This window comes from Typopeltis vanoorti, chromosome 10 (assembly GCF_054136105.1).
Source record: "Typopeltis vanoorti isolate ZY-2024b chromosome 10, IOZ_Tvanoo_1.0, whole genome shotgun sequence".
NCBI classification, from domain to species: Eukaryota; Metazoa; Arthropoda; class Arachnida; order Uropygi; family Thelyphonidae; genus Typopeltis; species Typopeltis vanoorti.
In genome coordinates, this window is record NC_143558.1 from 95,570,401 (window position 1) to 95,595,375 (window position 24,975).

General features: G+C 35.0%; 1 protein-coding gene across 4 annotated transcripts in view; it reads left to right on the forward strand.

The window, feature by feature from the left end:
- Nucleotides 1-24,975, forward strand: part of LOC150102608 (signal-induced proliferation-associated 1-like protein 2) — a 485,410-nt gene that overhangs the window by 399,365 nt on the left and 61,070 nt on the right. For all 4 annotated transcript variants that reach the window (XM_090398858.1, XM_090398862.1, XM_090398859.1 and 1 more), the window contains one exon: nucleotides 22,803-23,010. In XM_090398858.1, coding sequence (XP_090254984.1) covers nucleotides 22,803-23,010 — 208 coding nt within the window. The remainder of the gene's footprint in view (nucleotides 1-22,802; nucleotides 23,011-24,975) is intronic.

Consider the following 24,975-nt stretch of genomic DNA (forward strand, 5'->3'; position numbering starts at 1 on the left):
ATACAGAGACAAATGTAAGAAAGCTAAACACTGTTTAAAACTAGCTAAACAAAAGTCATGGGAAGACTTTGGTAAGAACATAGCAAATAAATATCAAGAAGATGGCAAGATATTCTGGAGGTTGTTGAAGAAGCTCAGAAATGGAGGAAAGAGCATGTAAAAAGCATTAGAGATGAAAAAAGGTGACATGAAAACAGGAGTAAAAGATATCCTTGAAGTATGACATAATTACTTCAAAAAATTGCTAAATGAAACAAGCAGTGATGAAAGCACAGTGGTAAAAAAACTATGACCAGGCATACAGTCAGGAATACATATTTATACTTGAAGTAGAAAAAGCCATCAAAAGCCTGAAATGTGGAAAGGCAGCAGGAGTAGTTGATATTCGACCAGAAATGCTCCAGTGTGGACGTATAAGTCTTACAGTGGCTGCACTGCATATTTCAGAAGGCCTGGACAGAAGGACGAAATCCAGATGATTGGAGTAGAGCTCTCATAGTACCCATATACAAAAAGGGAAATAAAACTGAATGTGAGAATTGCAGAGGTGTTTCATTAGATATATGCAAGTATACTTGAGAAATGGTTGAAAAGAAGAGTGTGAGGAGTGAAAAGAAGGTGAAGAACAAGCTGGATTCCGGCAAAATGGAGGCTGCCAGGAACAGATTTTCACTTTACGACAGATAGTTGAGAAATCATGGGAATATAACAAAGATCTGTATTTAAGTTTTGTAGATCTGGAAAAGGCATATGACACGGTGCCAAGAGAGAAGCTATTCGAAATGCTACGGTTATATGGTTTCAATGGGGCATTATATCAAACAATACTTAGTCTTGATTTGAATTGTAAGTCAGCAGTTAGAATTGAAGGAAGTACAGCAAGGTTTAATGTTAAATCTGATGTCAGACATGAATGTAACATTATCCCTTCTGTTATTCATTATGTAAATGGATCACATTATGAAGGAAAGTGGTATTAAATCATCATTATCAAATTCCTGACATGTACCCTCAAGGGTGTACAGGATATGATAGTACTATATGAAAAATTTACATCATTACTAACTTCCTGTCTACAATTTTCCTCCAAATCAGTCTGTTACTTGTCAAGACTCCATTATCAGATCTTATATTTCTATCGTCTAAGGCACTTTGTACCATATCAATCCACCTATATCTTGGTCTTCCTCTGAGTCGTTTTCCTGCCAACCTGGCAGAAAACACTTGTTTTGCCAATCTTTCCTCTCCCATTCTGTTTAAGTGGACCATACCACCTGAGATTAGCTCTTCTAATGCATTCTTGGATGCTGACAATGTCAAGTTCTTTCCTAATATCCTCGTTTTTAATATGATATTGCCATTGATGCCATCTGTTCACACCTCTAATCTTTCTCAGAACTCTCATATCTGCAGGTCTCTAGTCTTTGGTTTAGTGTTTTAACTTCTGACTCAGCTCTCAGATCCATAAGTTAAAACTGGTTTGAGCACTGTCTTGTATACAACTAATTTAGTGTTCCGACTAATTTCTCTCCTATTCCATATTAATTTATTCAATTGACTTCGTACCATATCAGCTTTACTGATTCTGTTGTCTATTTCCATATTTAATTTACCATCTTCACTAAAAATCGTGCCTGAGTAGTTGAAATGTTTTGCTTGTTCCACAGGTTCTCCGTTCGCTGTTGACATTTTCAACGATTCTATCTATTTTCATTGTCTTTGTCTTTTTATTGCTGACATTCATACCATATCTGTTACAACAGTTATTCAATTTAGTCAGGGAATCTTGCAGACTTGTAGCAGATTTATTTAGAAGTATAACATCATCGCATAAAGCAAAGAGCTGAGATTAACATCACCAATTTTGATATCAGGTTTAATACTACTTTTCTTCATAATGTGATCCATATAGATAAAGAATAAGAGAGAGGATAATGTGCATCCTTGTCTGACACCAGATTTAATATTAAACCATCTTCCTGTACTTCAATTCTAACTGCTGACTTACAACTCAAATAAATGCTATGTATTGCTTGATATAATGCCCCTTTAACACCATATAACTGTAGAATTTGGAATAACTTCTCTCTTGGCACCTTGTCATATGCCTTTTCCAGATCTACAAAACTTAAATACAGATCTTTATTATATCTCCATGATTTTTGAACTATTTGTTGTAAAGTGAAGATCTGATCCTGACAGCTTCTATTTAGCCTGAATCCAGCTAGTTCTTCACCAAGCTTCTCTTCCACAATCCTTCTCAACTGTTTCACAAGTATACTTGCATATATCTTACCAGGAATAATCAGTAATGAAATGCCTCTGTAATTCTCACATTCAGCTTTATTTCACTTTTTATATATGGATACTATGAGAGCTCTGCTCCAATCGTTGGGAATTTGTCCCTCTTTCCAAACCTTCAGAACTATGCAGTGCAGCCACTGCAAGACTTTCATACCACCATACTTCAACATTTCTGGTCAAATATCATCTACTCCTGCTGCCTTTCCTCATTTCAAGCCTTTGATGGCTTTTTCTTCTTCAAGTATGGATATGTATATCTGACTGTATGCCTATTGAGTGTTTTTTACCACTGTGCTATCACTGCTTGTTTCATTTAACAATTTTTCGAAGTAATTACTCCATACTTCAACGCTATCTTTTTCTCCCGTTTTCATGTCACCTTTATCATCTCTAACTTCTTTTACAGCACTCTTTCCTCCATTCCTAATCTTCTTCAACAACCTCCAGAATATTTTGCCACCTTGATATTTATTTTCTATGTTCTTGCCAAAGTCCTCCCATGACTTTTGTTTAGCTTTCTTACGTTTGTCTCTGTATTCTGTAAGAGCACAAGCTGACTTATTTTCCCGGAACTTTTGATATGCTTTCTTGTTTTCCTTCACTGCCTCTTTAACTTCCTGTGTCCACCATGGCTGAATCAAACAGGATTTTCTTCAAGGCTTGCCACTGATTCTCCAGGGTTTGGTTTCTATTCTCAAACTCTTTCATTTTTTCTTCAGTAATCTTTGTGTATTTTAGTGTACAGTTCACATCTGATAGCTGCTCAACTTTTATTCGCTTTAAAACTTTCTTACATGTAATTCTTTTCAATATGAAATTCAATTTTATCCTGCTCAACACTAAATAGTGATCACTTCCAATTTCAAATCCTCTGTACACTCTGGTGTCCTGCACCAGGGAGAAAACATCACTATCAACAATAACATAGTCAATGAGACTTTTCTTTTTACTTGCCTCTTCTCTCCATGTGAATTTGTGCACATTTTTATGTTGCAACATGGTGTTAGTAATAATCTGTCCATGTCCTGAGCAGAATCCAACAGGTATAGTTCTCCTACTGATTAGCGATCCTTCGACACTTCTGCACATCTCAGAAAAAGGAGAATCCATTCTGATAATAGGGTAATCAGTCCGTATTGTCGGATGAGTTGTTTATTATTACCGGTCAGAAAATTAGCTTCTCTTTTATGATTATTGTAGTTAACTATGTTGCTTGTATAACAGTTGGAAAATTTTACCTATAAAGCACGTGATTTCGCGTGTTGGCGACCAGTTCAGACGTCCTACATTTCTTTTTCCCCTTCAGCATGAATCGACTATTCTTGGAAAGACGCGAAGCAGGGACCTACAAACGGTGGGCGAACTATAGTTGCCATTAGTATTAGCTTTGTTCTTTTTTCTAAATTTTTCCAAAATATTTTTGCATGTCTGACAATCATTTCCTACTCTGCTCTTTAGATCCCCAACAAGGACCAACTTTTCCTTTTTCATTGTGTCAGTTGCTTTCTCTAAAGCATTAAAAATTCCTCCACTTCTACCTTAGTAGAACCTTCTGTCGGACCATAGGCACAAATAAGTCTCATTGACCAATTCCTCATTCTGATATTTTCCCACATCACTCTACTTGACACTGCCTGCCATTCAAGAAGATGAGCCTCATATTTTGTGCTGAATACTATGGCTACTCTTTCTTTTCCTTGATTGTCATTGTCTGAATATAACATTTTGTATTTATTGCTCAGAAAGATCTTACCAGTTTTTGTGTTTTTTGTTTCAGTCACCCCTATTATGTCGATCTGGTACTTATCTAATTCCTCAGCTAGCTCCATGTCTTTGCCATTCAGGCTTCTTATGTTGATAGTACCAATCTTTAACTCTGGTGATGTTGTGTTGTGGTATGCTTTCAGATTTCTTCCAGTAGCTGAACATTTTGCTGTTTGCCCTGGTTCCCTGGTGAAAACAATGGGGGGGGGGGCCTTGTTTAACCGGGCGACGCCCCATCCGCTATGAAATTTTGTCATGTTGTACCATCATTTTGTATATTGGTTTAAGCCAATAAGAATACAATTTGGTTGTATAAATCCCAAATCCCAAATCCTAAATTCCAAATCCCAGCCCATCCTCGTTCGTTCAGTATCCAGGTAGATACCCAACAGGGTGCACCATGAGAAGGTGAGGATTGAACATTAGGTCAGAAGCCCTGGTCGGTTCTCCGCATTCCTTTGAAGGCTATGTGGAGGTCTCCTCTCAGTTATACAGCTTTGACCCTTAAACATCCCACACAACAAAACAATATAATATAGATTTTTTGATTTTAATGGTATATATTTAATTTATCATGAAGATGTCAGATAAAAAATTTAAACTAACAACATTTCAAATCATTATTCTGCACTTTCATTTTTATAATTTCATGCTCATATAACTCTTTCTTACATACTGCCCATTATTGTTTCCATTTGTAGTTTATTATGTTGGTTGGTTTTTCTTTATGCTTGGTTCCTGGCAATGCTTTATTTTCTGTCAATGGTCATTTCCTTTGTTATTTCATGTGATTTCCTTCTTTCTGTTTCCTGTATGGAACACTGTTCAGTCATCAATGTATGATTTCTAACAATTTCTTTTATCTAGTCAAGTGACATCATTTGATAGGAAATTCAGTATGCTATTCTGCAGGTTTCAAACGTTTACTGTCTGTAATAGTGAATTTAAAATAGTGTTGGCTCTAAGGGACTTAATCTGCAAATGTTCCCTACTTCATTATTGTGTATAATTGTATCATAGAGGGGGGGATTGTTATAATGCACATCTATCATATTTTCGTCCCCATTTAATACCCAAAATAATGAAAGTGTGCACTCTTTACTGTGTGGGTGATGTGATGTCATGTCAGAAAATTTAACACTTAGAGGTGAACAACATAATAATAAAAACAAAAGATTTTAAGATGTCTGAGCAACTCGTGACACACGGAGCTTGTGTAACAGTCCTGGATGTAGAAAGTTTAGGCATGCCTCCATTATATTTTAAACTATATGTTGAGTGTCACAACAGGGCATTTAAGTAATAATTTAAAATTTCAACTTTACTACTTAATAATTCATGATAAAATATTCCAACTTCTTTTTAAAGTAAACATCTGTAAAAAAAAAAAAAATCTTTGTAAGATGGAATTTTTGGATTGCACATTTGGATTTAGCAACTCAAAATACATTAAAATCATGTCATAGTCATGATTTTAATGTATTCATAGTCATAGACTGGAGGTATATGAATTTATATGCTCCATTTTCCCCAATATGTTGACATTTTACTTAATATAGATCCAAGTTGCTCATAAAAAATGGTTATCAACCAATGTAAGTGGTCTAGGGTACTAATGTAAGATATATTTACAACCCTTTATAGGTGTGATTTAAAAACAAAAAAACAGATGCATCCCAATGCTGCCATTCACAGCAATAACTGGATATTAAAATCAGATTCTTCCTTCCCACATAACTTCTCTACCAATATATCATTATCATTTTTTTCTGATGTCATGGGGGCCAACCAACATGATAGTCTACAATTAACATTTCTAATCAACGGCTTTTTTTTTTACTGATCTATTATTTGTCAAGTTACTCGATCGACTCTTGCATTTTGATCATTTAAGCAATCCCAACTATTCCCCCCCCCACACACACACAATATTCATCCTCCTAATGTATTCTCTCCATCCTGAATGAAAAAATTACCATTTCAACTCCCTTAGAAAATGCTCTCCAATTTAAGAAATTATAACTTGAACTTCATTACCTATTTCAGATATTTGTCATCCATACGTTTAGCCAATGCATATACTTAATTCTACTTTTTAAAGAATTTTCTATATTATGAATAACCTACAAGTGTCTCTTCACCAACGATTGATTATAATATGATTACGATAAACTTCAGATAATTATAAATAGCCTAAGAAAAGAAAATTAGTCTGAATACCTGGATGCACTGTTTTTCTTGTGTTTCTTTCTTTCTCCTTTTTCAGATGAGTGACTATGAGACCGTTTTACCTGATTTTTTGACTGGGAATCTTGACTATCTCCTGTAGCAGCTGATATTTCACCATTGATAAAGTTTTCATACATACTGCTGAAAGTCAGTGTGGCACTTGTTGTAGCAGTAGTAACAGTTACAGATACTGCAACCGATAATGATACTTGGGAAGTAGGAGAGAGTTTAGTAGACACCTTGCTTGAAGTGGTATTTGCACAACCACTGAGAGAATTGTTTTCATTCCTTTTCTTTTTGTGTTTATCTGAACCAAACACAGGGCTACCACTAGGAGTAATAACAGTTTCTGTAAAATTTGCAGTGGTAAATTTGCTTCCAATACTACTTGTACTACTTACAGAAGCTGTAGTCTCTGGTTTAGTGTGGTATTAAATCTGATATCAAAATTAGAGTTGTTGACATCAGCTCTTTGCTTTATGCGGATGATGTTATACTTATAAATAAATCCTCTACAAGTCTGCAAGATCCCCCTGACTAACGTGAATAACCGTTGTAATAGATATGGTATGAAGGTCAGCACTGAAAATATCAACTGCAAGGATAGAAAAATCAGAACTCCATGGTGGACACAGGAAGTTAAAGAGGCAGTGAAAGAAAAGAAGAAAGCATATCAAAAGGCATTGTGAATGTAGAACCTATAGAACAAGTAAAACATTTCAGCTACTTAGGCATGATTTTTAGTGAAGATAGTAAATTAAATATGGAAATAGACAACAGAATTAACAAAGCTGGTATGGTAGGAAGTCAATTGAATACATTTATATGGAATAATAGAGAAACTAGCCAAAACACTAAATTAGCTATATACAAGCAGTATTCAAGCCAATTTTAACTTATGAATCTGAGAGCTGGGTCAGAAGTAAAACACTAAGCCAAAGATTAGAGACCACAGATACGAGAGTCCTGAGAAAGATTAGGGGCATGAACAGATGGCATCAATGGCAATATCATATTAAAAACAAGGATATTAGGAAAGAACTTGACATTGTCAGCATTCAGGAATGCGTTAGCAGAGCTAATCTCAGGTGGTATGGTCACTTAAACAAAATGGGCGAGGAAAGATTAGCAAAACAAGTGTTCTCTGCTAGGTTGGCAGGAAAACGACCCAGAGGAAGACCAACTTATAGGTGGATTGATATGGTACAAAGTGCCTTAGATGATAGAAATATAAGATCTCATAATGCTGGAGTCTTGACAAGTAACAGACTGATTTGGAGGCAAATTGTAGATAGGAAGTTAGTAATGATGTAAATTTTTCATGTAGTACTATCATATCCTGTACACCCCTTGCAGGTAAATGTCAGGAATTTGATGATGATGATGATAATTTATTTGATGAGGAAAAACTGAGATGATTGGATGAATACTTGTAAAAAAATTTGTAGAACATCTGATAGGGGATCTTGTTTCCTAAATAGAATTATTACTGCAGATGAGAGTTGGTGCATCTGGTATTATTCTGAGACTGACACAGACAGACAAAATGTAGAATTATGACCTGGAAGCTTACCAAGATTTAAATTGAAATTGTCTATCAAAATGATGCTTGATGCTGATAGTATTCCTCGCTCACAAAGGGATAACCTATAATTATTGTTTCAGAAAGGACTGTTGGAAACAGTTGCTACTTACAAGTAGTAAAACATTTTTGGTTATGGAATTTGGAATATCTTGGTTGGCACCTATTGCATGACACTGTTCTTGATCACACGGTAATTGATGTGCAGTCATTTCTGGCCCACAAGCAGACTGTAGTGCTCTTAACTACTGTCTGCACTCCATGACCTGATTCAGGCAGACCTTCTGTTTCTCAGGTTGAAATTAAGATTGACAGGAAACCAGTTTAATGTGTTTGACATTAGAAGTAGTGTGATTGCAGAACCCGATGCTATTGTAGAAGAGTTTTCCATTTTCCAATTTTTGTATGAATGCTGGAACAAATATTTAATCCCTTGGGGGCGATTATTTTAAGGGATATAAGAAAAAAAATCTTTTCCTTATTTGCATCCAATTTCATTACTTCTTTAGTTGCTCTCTCTCCGCATGTGTGTTATGGCTTTTTTTTTTATCTTGAGACTAGAGATGGAAGTATGGTTTATTTTTATACATAATTTATCTTTTATTTAAAATTTGAAAGATTAGGGATAATTTTTGGGATAATGTTACTCAGTGTGACATCAGAATGGAGAATAAATAGTTAGTTTTAAATTTTTATATAGTTCATCATATTAATATAATGTTTTATTATAAATTTATAAAATTATGTTAGGATATTTGTCTCCAATTCATTTTCTTTAAGATGATTTTCATAAAATGAAAATATTTATTTTATTTCATAAGTTTCATCAAATAAAACTTGTGTCAGTAATAAAGTCATATTTTGAGGATCTTGGAAACTAGAAAAGCATTTTTAATAGAATGAGTAAGTTTTAATATAATGCATAGATTTCAAAATGTGCAGCTAAAAGCAGTGGAATCAATCTGGATATTGCTTTATGTACATAATCTTAATTTTGGATTGCTTTACTTATGGAATCAGTTCCTTAGTGGAAAGTGGTTTTATGCTTATCATATACATCTCAGTAAAAATGCTTATCATATAGCTTTAGGGATAATGCTATATGATAAGCATTATCCTTAATGCTTATCATCACATTAAGGATAATTAAAAGGATCCAAAGTTTTTATAGCCTAACACATATTTTAAGAATAAGACCTATTTTTAAAAATAGGCGTTTCTTTAATTTGGCTAAATGGTAAAGTTTTGGGATATTGAGTGAAAAATGAGACAACTGCATATAAAGTTCTTACACTTTTTTTTTTTTTTTTAGAAATAAATTTTAATAAAAGTTTTCTAAAGGAATATGTATGTAGTCAACCTAGTGGCAGTAAGTGTTGATTTAATAAAGATAATTTAATCTTCACTATGGAATTAAAATTATGAAAAGAGATAGTTATAAGTAAACAATATAATCATTACAGTTGAAGTTTCTTAAAATTCCAGCTATGTTGTAAGTTTAAGAAAGATGATTTTGAGGGAATGATAAGAGAACCAGAAATCGTAAATTTGAGGCTGCAGTTTAATGAAAGGAACAGTGATAGTGAATTTATATCTGAAAGAGGATTGCTACACTTAATAGATGATCCCCCTCTTACTTACTGCAATTGTGTTCTCATTGACTGGGTTTCTGCATTATGAATTATTAGGCATTTTCATCCAATCCTGTGAGAACATAATCAGCCACTGGTCACCATCTGTAGATTCTGGGAAAATCATCGGGAGGAAAATTCATTGTGGGGAAATTGTCGGAAAATTCTTCACTGAAAAAAATTGCCTGGAAATGTTATTCACTAGAAAATTGAAATGATATTGCATTGATACTGATATATGAAAAGTAAATGCAGTGCAAGATAAATTTCACAAAATATAGTTTTTTATGTATTTCATGTTTGCACGGTTAGCCTAGTGGCTGTGTGCTTCGCAACCATATGCCTAGGGAAGGAGTGTACTAGGTTCGATTTCTGTTGGTGATATGAGGAGCTGAAAGATCTTCCTCTGCCATAGCCAAGGGTTTTTCATCCTTGGCTATGACAAGGTAAACCAGCCTTGTGAATCAACATTACGGACATAGGATACACTGGGGCATAGGGCTGACCACCTTATCCTGTGAACGGTTTGAGGTCTGATGATTAATAAACCCTTGACACTGCAAGGTAAAAGAGGGTAAAAGGAAGATGAGATGAGAGATGTATTATGTATTTTGTATTTTTTACATAATGATAGGATTTATATAATTTTATTATAATTTTCTTTAATATAATTACTCAAGAGTGAACTTATGTTCTTAAACTAGCTCTGTAAATGATAACAGCCTACAACACATCTTTCATATGCAGGAACAGTGGAGTCATTTTCAAAATACACATGTATTCAATAACTGAAATACTTTGCCTTCTGAATTAGTTCAGATAAAAAAACTATATCACACCTGGATGGGTATCTAAATGTGCAGAACAGAAAAATAGTGAACGTTTAGAAGAATAAATATTCTTAAATAGTGTGACCATTCTCCTTGACTATTCTTAAATATTTTATTGTCTCTAATAACTATTCTAATTCTATCTACAGAGCTGTAGTAAGAAAGAATATTAATAACTTTACACGGAATAAAAATTCAGAAAGCTAAGTATAATCGAAATATTAAATAATATATAAATTTTTTTTTTCATATATGAAATTTTTTTCCTTTTTTGTGTTTTCCATATATATCCGTGAAGAATTTTCACGCGATTAATTTTCCCGCGATGAATTTTCATGTGATTAATTTTACCCCATGATTAATTTTCCCGCAATGAATTGTCCGGACATGCCAACACAGTTCAGCTCCAAGCTTATTGAATGAACCTTCTCATTCTCTTGCTTCATTCTCGCTAGCTCCGTTCTTTTGAAAAGCATTCCCAATACCATTTTCTCCATTGAATGCTATCTCCAGATCTTCAAGAAGTAAGTTAATGGGCCTCAGTTGCTTGAAATTAGCACAGTATTGTGTGAAATTGATATATCAATTTGATTACGTCGTCCACATTGACACAATGGGGCCCAAACATCTTCCTTCTCATAATTATTATTTTTGATGAAATTGCAACATATACTGAATATTAATTGCAACAACTTTAACACCTCTGCTTGGCAAAGTTAAATTGCCATCATCAGAGAACACAGAACAATGATATGTGCACACAGGCACAAACACTGAGTAAATAAATGAAGCTGAAGAAATGCAACTGAAGTTGTGTCTGGAGACCTAAATGGCATTCCTTAGTGGGCTAAATTGGGTGGTCTTGACCATTGGGCCAAGGATCTGAGGACGAGTGCTTCCCAAATTTGGAGCAGCTTCATGCACACAAATTTGTTAAGGTTTGGAAAGTTTCTCAGGGAGGCAGATTTCAGGAATAGTCTCTCATGTTTGTATTTGCTGTGGCGGAGTAGAGTAGCTTCTAGTTTATCCTATTCTGGGTGTCCGAAGCATGGTCAACAAGTCCAGAGTGGCCGTAATATAGGAACCAGATATAGTTTGTGTTCAGAAATTCTGATATTGGTTGTCCTGCCTGTTTTGCCGTAGTAGGACCAGGTTCCTTGCAGTGGTCTAAGGTCTAAGGAAGGTGGCTGGACTCCGGAGCAGATAAGGGCTGCTTTTTTTTTTTTAATAATATGAGCTATAAGTGGTTGTAAGGTTGTATTTCTTAGAATTTTTGTTAATTTTTCTGTGCTCTAGATATATTGATCATCCTCAAATCTTCAGCCCACTGTCCGAGGCCACCCAATTTAGCCAACTAAGGGGTGCCATTTAGGACTCTAGGCCAAACTTCGTTTGCTTTTCTTCAGCCTCATTTACGGAGTGTTAGTGCCTGCATGCACATATCATTGTTCGTGTTTTCCCTGATGATGGCAATTTGACTTCACCAGAATGTTGGAAGAATTAGTTAAAGTGACTGTAATTGATATTCAGTATACATTGTGATTTCCTCAAAAATAATAGTTATGAATAGCCAATATATAAGCCTTTCTATGAGAATTCTTCATTGACAAGAAAACAAGAGCAAAAATTTGGAGCATCCCAACAACTAATGGAGAGAAATGATTGAGGATTTTTTAAAACAGATATTAGACAAATCACAAAAATTGTTGATGATAATATTCAAAAAAGAAGTAAAACAATTAAAAAGGAACTAGGCTGGCTGCTTAGCCAGAATGAAAGATTACAGTTGGACAGTCAGGTTGGATGCCCAGAGAGAGAACAACAGATCATAAATGCAAAAATAATGAAGATGTAGGATGAGCCAAAGAGAGGATATCATGGGTGTAGCATGGGATTTAAAAAAAAAAAAAAAAAACTGGATGACGATTACTAAATGAGAGAGGAGTGAAGAAATTGGGTAGAGTAGTAGGATGCAACCAGGTAATAACAACACATATATTCATTCAAACATCCTTAATTGAAAAGCACTTACCTGGTACAGTCCCAAAGATGTAACATTTGTGATTTTTGCAAATGATCTGGGTTTGAATCCTATATAGGATGTGAGTATCCTTTATAAGGACTTTTCAACTGAGATTGAGGTAGCCAGTCTTATGTACAGGTGACATGATTTTTATAAACTTTGATCTTTCACCTCTCAGTAGGCAAACTGACTGGTTAACATAGCATACACAAAATTAACAGACAGTAAACTGGCCTCATAACCTTAGTTTCTTTGGCCATAATTCCATCCGGTCAGCAATTGTTGATAGAGATCTTATTGAGAAGAGCACAATAAGGGACAGTCAGTGTTCACAAGTCTATTAAATGTTCATTATAAAGTGGCCACTTGGAATCAATTATGATATGATTTATTTGGATTCCAGCACTTTGATGTTCCAAATATGAACATACTAATTAAAACATGAAATGAGTATTACTGATTATTTAATGGAATTGAAAAGGAATTATTTGAGAGATAAATGAGAAGTAGTGTTTATAGAAGTGTGGTAGCTAGGAGCTGAGTAGTAGCTAGGAGTTTGATTTAAATGCTCTTGTTGTTTTTACCCATCATACACATACGAAGTTGCATGACTTCTAGTATATCAATGCCATTTATTGTCTACAAATTGAAAAATAAATAAGAATAAAAATACCCACCTGTTGATTTTTAATGTGTGTAAGTTGTAGTTCCCCATAGAAGTATTTGTTGAGAAAAGCTCTTCCAGAGATTGGTTATTTTTGATTTATGGCCAAAGCAACTAATTCTGCAAGGCCAAGTGTATTATGTCTGTAAAGTGTGTGTTCTTATGACCAGCTTATTTATTTTCAGAATGAAAAAGCTAAGTTTCAGGAGGAAAAATGCCACCTCCTTATGAGACTGGCTAATTCGCCTTCAGCTGAAAAGTAAAGGTTGTTCACGTCCTGGGCAGGAGTTGAACCTAAGTTTTTCCACCAAACAGCAACATCAAATTTGAATGGGATAGGGAGGCTGCTTGTTCCAGAGAGTAGAGAAGATGACATGAAAGAGGGAAAACAGAAGCAGGTTTAGTAATGTAGCAGTTAGAGCAATAAATTGATGTTCTGTGCATACCATATGGCAGTGCACAGAACAGGCCTCCTTAACACCACTTTAACAGATGCTCTGTGGGCGGGGAGAGGGGAAGGCAAGGGTGAATGCATAGATTTATCCAAACCTTTTCATTGCATGTATCCAGAGATAGGTAATATAGGCTATGAGATCAGTTGTGGAAACTGTAGTAGTGGAATTCATACTGGTGGTCATTAACTGATGAACTCTCAGGTGCTGAAGAGGTTAATTGTTAATGACCTGCATTTAAGAGGAACTCGTGAGGACAATGGCCTGGCAGTCTTATGAAAGACTTTTATCTGTTTTTTGTTTGGAGGATATTGCATAGATAGTCCACCAAAAGAAATTTAATTGCTTTCAAGTGTGTGTAAAAAATTAAAAATGGAAACTTCAACTTATGTGAAGTAAATTTATTAGATGTTAAATTTTCGCTCAATTATCAAAGACATCTTCATTATACTAACAGTGGAGCACTAAATAAAATGAAAGAAAATAATCAGTTTTAAAAGCACCACTACAGCATAAGTAAGACAGCAGTCAGTAAATTCCTAATTTCAAAAGATAAATGAAATATAAAAAAATATTATAATACAATAATAGATGAATAATATTTCCCATAAAGGGAATAACCTAAAGTTATCAGATCTGTTTGAATTCATTCAGTGTAGAAAAGCCTTACAGCTCTCTACAAGGAATCTACTTTTATATAGAAGTTAAGTTTCTTCCAAAGAACCTTATGTTTAGTTGAGATGGCATGTTTTGCTAGGCTGGACTGCAAGATACTGGATATATGATTTATGTTCCTCACAACAGCCAGCTGCAGATCTGCCAAACTGCCTAGAGTGAGGCAAACCATAAGAGCAAAGGATCTTGGAGACTTTTTATATAGAAGTTAAGTTTCTTCCAAAGAACCTTATGTTTAGTTGAGATGGCATGTTTTGCTAGGCTGGACTGCAAGATACTGGATATATGATTTATGTTCCTCACAACAGCCAGCTGCAGATCTGCCAAACTGCCTAGAGTGAGGCAAACCATAAGAGCAAAGGATCTGGGAGACACCTGGGAAGCTGAGTGGGAAAAGATTGTCTTTAGGTGAGGAAAGGAAGGTAGCCATTATTCCTGATAGAATGAAAGGATACTATAATATTAAGAGGGCATAGCAGTAATTTCAGAAATTCTTTTAATATATCTCCATGATATCTAGAGCCTGCTTGCCTGAAGATGTTAAAGACTTTCTTGATAAAGGACTCATTAAGGCCATTTTTCATAAAAGCAGATTTGATATAATTCAATTTCTGCTGTTTAAGGGCTTCAATGGAATATGTTATGAGCACAATGTAATAAAGGTCTTAATTGACTGCACCACAAAGTTTCTAAATGCTTGTCTACATAATCATCTTCCTTTACTGAAAAATATCCTTCTCACATAAGAATTCCTTAGATTTTAAAACAAAACTTTGTAATCTTTATTTAGATACTTCAGATATTATGATTAGTCTGAGTATTTCTTTTCAAGAACATTCCTTTGACAGATAGTATTCATTTACTTAAACAAGATTTTTCTCTGGAAATTATCAAACTTTTCGACTTTTTAATCTGCTTTGGATGTGTACAAGAAAAACCATATCAACAAACTGAAGGCACAGCTATGGATAGTCCTCTTACTCTTGCCAATTATGGGTACTCCACTGATTTTCTGGCATCTTCATTAGACCAGACAAAATTATGAGAGCACACTTGAAATTCTGGCAAATATCTGACTAATTACTGGGCTGCAACAGATGGCATTAATGTGTGCATGGGGAGTTCACAGTGGTGGTGATGCAAGCATAATTATTTATGCTCCCAGAGAGTTTGGAATCTCACATAGCATTGTACCCAGGCACTGGGCAGCATTTCAAACCAATCGAATGTGTCCCAAATGTTTGCAAAGAGGTCACCCTCGCTCTACCAAGAAGCATGAAGACAGATTTTTGGTTATAACAGGAAAACGTAATTGACACGTGACACCAGGTCAGCTTGCAAGTTGGCTCCAGTTAAGCGCAGGTATATAGAAGGCCTGTAGTCTGTGTACCTTTATCCACAGCTCATTGTAGAGCATGTTTTCAGTGGTGTTGTATCCATTCAAATTGGACAAGATACCAATGGGCTAATGTATTCTTTATAGATGTATTCTTTATACATTTTAGTCTTTTCTTTGATTCTAGATGACACTTGATCTGGCATGAAAGTGATACTGCTTCCCATCACAAGAATGTTCTTGAAAGGGATAGCCATAGGAATAGGGATAGCCAATTGGAAAAAGGAACTATTACTGGTGAAGGATATTACAATAAAGTTCTTTGACACCATGTGCAATTGTTCTCTGTTGCTATAGGTGAAGAATTCATTTGTATGGATGACAATGCGATGTGACATCATACACAAGCAGCGGAGATACTTCTGGCCACTCGATTAATCGAATTGAGTGGCCAGCACACTCCCCCAGATCTCGCCGTTATAGAAAATGTTTGGGATGCAATAGGGAGATGCATTGCGGCTCGAAATTCCTCTCCAGAAAACAAGGCCTTATCCTTGCTCAGAAGGAGTGGTCCAGTTTGGGGTGGACATATTCCATACTGAAATGTCTCTCCACATAGTTTTCTGTAAGCACTGTACATTAATTCTTTAAATATTTTTATTATTATTATTAAGAGAGACCTCATCAAGGGAGGCTACATACACGCACCAGCTATCATGCTTATTCTTGAATCCATTCACACTGGTTGCACTCGCAACATCCAGTGGCAATCCATTCCGATCATGCACCACCCTCTAATAGAAAAATCTAGCCCTCCTACCCTTCTTGGCTGCCTTCATTCTCGGGCTTCCAAGGATGTCCTTTCCCCACCCTCTAAATTGAAAAATTCCATTAATTGAAATTCTGTATGAGCCTTTCAGAGGTTTGTAAGTCTCAATCATATCACCCCTCTTTCTCCTGTTTGCTAGTGTCTGCAGTCTACAAATTCTCAATCTGTTTTCATAATCAGTATTCCACCATCCTGATGTAATATCTTCAGCTGTCTTTAATGCATTATTTTATTATCTTTACTATTCTATACGTTTTTTCTATATATTTTCCTTTCTTACTCTGCCTACATTAGTAATATCTTTTTATCTTTATTCTAATTAGCTGTGCACGCTTTCTGTCTCGAATCTTTCTTGCTTATATTATTACGTACTATGTTTATCTACCCTTCGTACTACGAGTCTTATGCCTAAGATACTAGAACATTTATTTAATTTAGACTGCACCACTAATGTCATTTAATTAGCATAAAACTCAATAATACGGTAGGCAGATTTCTCTCTCTAACACAAATTCCTTCATTAAAACTTGACACAAACAGTCATGGTCTATTCTTTTACTTAACTTTACGCTTCTGCTATCTCACTTAGTTTCCCGCTCCCAAGTCCGGAGGATGCCATATATAGAGGATGATTACAGATCCAGAATATTCAAAGAAGCAGCAGTGGTCCTATGAACAGGAAACAACCTCAACTGAAATCAAGGAGCAATATTAAAAGATATATGGAAAAATCTGATTAATTCATTAAGTTTAGTGGAACTACAGTACGCTAAAAACTGTGTAACGCATGTTCACAATAATTACTGAAGCATCTCGCATCACGCGAGCTGTTAAATTTGGTGTATTAACCGTTGTAAACGGTTCTGTATTAGTTTGTTTTTTGCATTTATTATTTTTCTGTTCACCTTTTTAGTCTTGACAAAGCTAGACAGTAGGCTAGCGAAACTAGTAGGCGTTCTTTACATAGTTGTATTAAACAGATGATCTTATATAAGAATAAGTTTTGTGTTTAAAAATATACAAAGACCAAATATGAATAATCTTGATGCGAAAGTGTGTTGAAGCAAAGGGAGATTATGTTGAAAAGTGACACAGTTGTTTTCTTTCTATCACCTCTAAAAGTTAGTCAGGTCAGAAACTTATGGAACCACCTTCATAGGATGGAATAGAAGGGATAGGCAGATAGAAATTTGCTCATAAAGTTTGTTTGGGTTGTGGGCTGAATTAACATCTCCTCTTTGTTTTTTTTTGTTTTTTTTTTGTTTTTTTTTTAAATGTTGGTTTAAATTCTGCTATGGCATGAGCATTTGTAAACTTACTTACTTATCCTCTTCACTCCACCTGGGAGCATAGGTCTTCCACCACCATTTTCCACTGGACTCTGTTTTTTTGCTTCTGCTTTTATTTGGTTCCAGTTTTTATTAATATTTGTTATTTCTTTCAGTATTGTTCTTTTCCATGTTTCTCTTGGGCTTCCTCGTCTTCTTTTACCCTGAGAGTTCCAATCTAGAGCCTGTTTTACTATTATTTTATCTTCTTTCCTCAACACATATCCCAACCATCTCCATTTCCTTTCATGTATCTGTTGCAACATGGGTTTCTGGTTTGTTCTCTGCCATAGTTCTTCGTTTGATATTTGTTTTGGCCAATATATTCCCAGTATCATTCTTAAACACTTGTTTAGGAAGACCTGGGCACTGTTAACTATCTTTTTGTTTAACATCCAAGTTTCTGATCCATACATTAGTATTGCCTTTACATTTAAGTTAAATATTCTCATTTTAGTTTTTATAGACAAATTCTTGTTTTTCCAAATATTTCTAAGTTGGTTGAAAGTTGAATAAGCCAGCTGTTTCCTTCTATTTATATCTTCAGTGGTTCCTCCTTTTATTGATACTATTGAATCAAGGTACAAGAATTGTTCTACTTCTTTAAGCAGTATTTCTTCTATTGTTATTTGTTTATTTTGTTTTTCATTTATTTTCATCAACATTGTTTTATTTTTATTTATCCTAAGACCAACTTTTTTGGCTGTTTCTACAAGTGTTGTTGTTTTCTGTTCTATATGTTGATGCTTCTGTGAAAATAACATCTAGATCATGGAGTTGGTTTTGAAGTAACCATTGTAATCCTGTATTTCTATGAGATACTTTTCTCATCACCCAGTCTATGACAATTAAAAACAAAGTAGGGGAGAGTATACAACCTTGCCTTACTCCTGTCTTTGTTTTAAATGGTTCTGAGAGGGTATTTCCATGTATTACTTTAATTTCAAAATCTTCATACATTTTTTAAATTATTCTTATTATTTTTTCTGGGAGTCCATCATTTCTAAATAATTTCCATAGGGAAGATCTGTTTATACTGTCGAAAGCTTGTTCAAAATCGCTAAAATTTAAATATAAGCTTGCCTGCCATTCCAATGATAATTCGTAAAGTAGCAATGTGGTCAGTGCATGATCTATTGGCTCTAAATCCTGCCTGTTCTGGTCTTCGTTGTTTTTTTATTTCTTTCTAGTATTATCCTTGCTAGTATTTTACTTATAACACTCAGCAATGTTATACCTCTCCAATTTTTGCATTCAGATAGGTTCCCTTTTTTGAGTAATTTAATCAGTAATCCAGTATTCCATTCCTTAGGCACTCTTCTTTCTGCCATATCTCATTTAGTAAGGGATGTGATACCTCTGCTATAAGTTTTGGATTTGCTTTTAGGATATCGCCTGGTATGTTGTCTACTCGTGGTGCTTTTCCTGTTTTTATCTGAGTTATTGCTTTTGTAATTTCTATTTTTGTTATTTCATTCAAATTTATATCCAATGATGCATTTTGTTCATTTAATTCTAGACTCTGGTCACCATCAGTCATTTCTTGAAATTTCTCTGAGAGGAATTCCACCCATCTATTTATCTGTTCTTTTTCATTTAATAATAGTTTTCCTTCTTTATTGTATATAGGAACTATCCATTTGTTTCTTTTTCCACTTAATTTCCTTGTTTTCTAGTATCATTTATGTATGCAGCATCCTCTGCCTCTTGTGCTAGATTCTCTATATATTTTCTTTTATCATTTCTTGCACTTTTTTTTATTTCTTTGTTAATTGCTCTATATCTTTCTGCTTGTTCTAGTTCAACATTTTTGCCAATCTGTATCAGTTTCTCTTTTATTCTATCTCTCTCCTCTATTTTTAATTTGATGTTTTCTGATATCCATTCCTTATCTGTATTAGTTCGAAATCCCAATATCCTTTCTGATGTGCTTATTAGTATGTCTTTAATCTTAGTCCATTTTCCTTCTATGTTATCTCCTTCTCTTTTTTCGAGTTTATCCCATTTATCCTGTAGAGTTGTTATAAATTTATTTCTAATCTCTTTGTTTTTGAGTTTTTCAATTCTAAACCTCTTCCTATTGTGCACTGTTTGTTTATTTTTAAATATTTTTACTTTCATGGTAGCTGTTAGGAGAAGGTGATATGAATATGCCTCGGCTCCTCATAAAACTCTGACATCCAGGAGTGATTTCCTCCAATTCTTTGATATAAGTACAGGTCTATTTGGTTCTTTGTCTTTCTATCTGGTGCTATTCATGTCCACTTGTGTATTTTTTAATGTTGGAAGAGACTCCCTCCTATTACAAGCTGATTGAACATACAAAAGTCTATAAGTAACTCTCCATTTTCATTTATTTTTCCTTCTGCACACTTTCCCATAACAGTTTCTTTATTAGTATTATCATTTCCAACCTTAGCATTAAAGTCTCCAATTATAAGTTGCATATCTTTTTTATTTGTTGTTTCTATACTTCTCTGTAGGTTCTAAAAATTGTCATGTTATAAAAAATTATCCTTTTCTTCCTGGATCGCATCATTTGTTGGTGCATATATAGCAGTTATTGTGATGTTCTGCTTGCTGGCTTTAAATCTAGCATTTAGTATTCTTTCGGATACTGGGTTCCACTCCATTAGTGCACCATGAGCTTTCTTTGTCATCATTAGTGTAACTCCCTTTGTGTGGTCATTTGTATTTTGGTTCCCAGAGTTTAATTTGATTTTTCCAGTTCCTATCCATCTCGTTTCACTTAATCCCATTATTTCTAGCCTGTATTTTTCTAGAACTCTTGAGACTACGTCTTCCCAGTTTCGAACATGGTTCTAACATTCCAACATCCCAGTCTAAGCTTGTCTTTTGGTAAGGTGTCTGTCACTTTCTTCTGCACCTCTGCTTCCCCAGAAGGGCTTTCACAGAGGTGCCTCGTGTTCATGGCAGTTTGTGTTCTATTTTCCTCATCCAGTATCACATTTTGGAAGGTTTCAGTTTGCATAGCAAAGGTTTTTTTCTGAGACTGGGTTACTAGCTCTGTGCTCAACCCTCCCCATTTATCTGGGCTTGGGACTGGCATGTCAAATTTTCACTAAGCATGGCTGCATTTGTAAAAGTAAGTGGTATATGAATTTTGTTGCTCAGTGTGACCACCACATTTATTGAAGGCTTACAACAAAAGTTATGGGCTATGTTTGGTTGTTAGAGAGTAAGGTTTCCAGTAGTACTTAGTGTGGCTACAGCAGCAATTGGCTGTAGGTTTGTGACATCTTGTCTTCGAGATTATTATTAAAAAAAAAATTTCCTTTATTTCAAATTTCCATCTTCTTATTATTTCTATATAAATTTACCATAGGTCTTAGTAATAGTTTCAAAGTTCACCCGGCAAGTTATAAAAACAGTATATTAGAATAACGTTGTGTACTATTAATATGCTGTCAGTATGCTAATAGATTGCCAACAGAAAGAGAAGCACTTAATTTAAAATATAGGCATTCTTTCCCAAGTGTAAGCTTGTTGTTAACAGGATCACTAGTAACATATTTACTTTGATCAGCAAACTACTATAGTGTGTGTGTGTGTATGTATGTATGCATGTTTGTGTGTGTGTGTGTGTGCATTTATTGTTATTATTATTATGGGCAAATCCAAGGAGTCCTTAGACTCATTGAGAGAGAGGCACTAAACATCACTTCAAGAACTATTCAGCATTTGCACAGTATGCATTGTACTTTGTTTTGAACTCATTCACAGTCATGGCACCCACAGCAGCCTCTGGCAACCTATTCTACTCATTCACCACTCTCCAAGTAAAAAACCTAATTCTAACACCCTTACTAACTCTCACTCAGTTTTCATGGATTGCTCCTAGTTCTTCCACCACCACGACCTATTCTGAAAAATTTCCCATGAATTAATCTTGTAAAAACCCCTCAGTAATTTGAATGTCTCAATCATATCACCCATTTTCTGCCTATCAGCCAGTTTCTGTAACCCACAAAACGTCAACCTGTTCTCGTAAGGTTCATTCCATAGACATGCTACCATTTTGGTCACTCGCCTCTAGATCCTCTCTACTACCTCCCCATCACCAAGAAGCCTTGGCACCTAGATCTGCACACAGTAGTCAAGATGGGGTCTTATCAAGGCTTGATAAAGAGGAACAATAACCTGCTTGTCTCTGCTCGTCAAAGTATTCTTCAGTAACCAAGTGATCTGATGAACTGCTTTAGCCACCTTTGCTATGTGCCCCCTAAACTTTAACTTCCTATCCACATTCCCAAGTCTCTGGCTTCATTAATTTTCTGATGTATGACTCCACCAATGTGGTATATTGCTGATAATCTTTTCACCCCAAAATGCATAACCTTACACTTTGCCACATTAAACTGACATCCATTCTCCTTAGCTCAGTCTGCCAATCTATCCAAATCATCCTGCAAGATTTTGACATCATGTGTGTTCACTATTGTTCTACCCAAGTTTGCATCATCGGCAAATAACTGAACAATTCCTCGCAGATCCTTTCCTATATCATTAATGAACAAATTAAATAGCAGTGGTCCAAGAACAGAACCCTATGGCATGAGACTAGTCACAGGCCTTCTTTTGGGTTCTACTCCTGAATAAACTGCTCTCTGATATCTCTCCATCAACTACCCTCCTATCCATCTCACAACCCTATATCCATCCCCATGTGCTGCAGTTTACTGATAAGAATTCCATGTGATATCCTGTCAAAGGTCTTTGCAAAGTCTAGCAGTATCACTGTAAACCCATTACCCTTATTCAATTCAGCCAGCACTTAATATAAAAAGTGAGCAAGTTACTGAGGCATGATATATATATCATGCCTCAGTAACTTGCTCACTTTTTATATTACAGTTTTAAATATATATATTTGAAACTACTCAAAAGTGAAAAAATATTGAATTCTGTATTCACTGAATTCATTGTTATAATTAATTGAAAAAGTGAATATTATAATGTTTAGTATAAAAGGCTTAAACAATAGTCAAAAACATTTAAATATTTTGTTAGTGAATAAATGCAGATAAGTTTTTCAACAATCATAATAGCAATAGATAGTTAATCAATGGCTGAATAATCCAAAGATTGCAGTAATGATATTATTATTTATTTTATTTTATTATTATTTGTATAGAACACATTCAGAGCCACTGAATTCAAAATCAAACAGATTGAGACCAGGAGTTACATCTGGAGGAACTAGAACAAATAAGCCCACAAGTACATCTGCTGCAACAACAACCAGCAGTGGAAGCAGTTGCAGTGGTAGTACCAGTACTCTTCAGGAGGATCTTCTTAAACTGATCAGTCCAGATTTTTTGGACAGTGATAGTACTAGTGAGGTATGGTTAAACTTTCTGAAAAAAAAAAAAAAAAAAATAGAGATAATCTACAATGATATATCCTGAAAAACTTATTTTTAATTTTTTATTTTTTTCAAGAAGTGCACTTCAAAGCTGTAAGAGAGGCTTCATAAATTTTGAACATTCGCTCACAAGCATCAACTATTTCATTGCATTATTTTTTATATATGTATGCTTCTCATAGAAAGGCTTATATGTTGATTATTAACTAACTTAAGGAATTCACAACGTACATTAGAATATAAATTAAATTATATATATTTAATATATATTTCCAATTTTGGCAACGTCACGTTGCCATCTTCAAAGGAACTTAAAATATAAAGAAACGTGAATGCAGGCACTACACACAGTAAATAGGATGAAGCAAGGAAGCTATTGTTTCTCCTAAAAGTCCTGATGGTGCCCCCCCCCCCCCCCCACCCCAGCAGGCTATGTAGGTATTCTTGGCCGTTGGACTGAAGGTCTCCTGATGTACGTTCACCTTGTGTTTTCAAATATCAAAATGAACACAACGACTACATCCGTTTTAACCAGTATAGCCACTCTGGTCTTGCAGACCATGCTCTGGATACACGCCACAGAATATGGTGGAAGAAAGCCACAATAATACACTGTAGCAAGTTCAAATTTGAAAGACTTTTCTTGGAATCAGCCTCAGCCCTAATAAATGTGCCAAACTCAACAAATATGGTTGCATGAGACTGCCCCAAATTTGGAAGACTTACATCAGGAGACTGTCCGGCCAAGAATACCTACATAGCCCACTAGGGGGCACCATCAGGACTTTTAGGAGAAACAATAGCTTTCTTGCTTCGTCCTCATTTACTGTGTGTAGTGCCTGCGTACACGTGTCTTTATTTTAAGTTCCTTTGAAGATGGCAACGTGACGTTGCCGAAATATTGGAAATATATTATTATTATTATTCCTGACACCTCCAAGGAGTCCGAAGACTCATTGTGGGAGGACACCTACAACTGTCTCAACCACTACACCGAACCTCTACCACGAATCATCTCCATCAACGCCATCTACCTTCACCACAACTGGTATTCTATGTCTGTAAATTGCGTGTGTTCTGAAGAGCTGATTTGTCTGTATGCGGGATGAAAAATCAGAGTTTCTGGGAGAAAAACACCCTGCTATGTATTCATCATTAGTGAAGTGCACAGTCTGGAATATTTAAAGGAGCTATTTATAACTCAAAAAAAAAAAAAAAAAATTATTTTTTTTTGGGGGGGGAGGGATATATTAAAGTTTAATTTAATTTATATTCTAATGTATGTTGTGAATTCCTTAAGTTAATTAATAATCATATATGTATGCTTCTAAGTCAGTGAATGTGACTGATAAATCAGAATATAAACTAATAATGCCAAGAAATTATATTCTTGGTTTAATCTTTTATTCAAGTGTAAGCAAAAAAAAATTGTGCATGAAGTATCTTCCTAACTAGGCTGCTTTATATAAAGAGGCTAATAACTTTACATCAATTGCCTTAGTATCCTATAATGCCAATCTCAACTCTGTCATTTGTCTCTCTGATCCAGAGTAATTTATCAATAAGGTGATGCACCTTTTCACTACTTGTGTATGGAAAATATGACTTCTGCATTACTTCGTTTGGTATCTAGCAATACCTTTCAGTATATAATTCAAAAGAAAGAATCCCCCCCCCCCCACTTCCAAAAAAAATAATTTTTTTTTTTAGTTATAAATAGCTCCTTTAAATATTCCAGGCTGTGCACTTCAATAATGATGAATACATACCATAATGCATTTTCGTATATGTGAAGTAAATCATAGCAGTTTTCAGTTATCAATAGGAGACTGTTATTGGCTTCTGTGATGTGTCCCTAAAACAGTAGTTGTTTTGGAAAATAGGGTTATAAATGGAATTGCTTGTATTGTGAACATTAATATTTTTAACTATTCTGAATGTT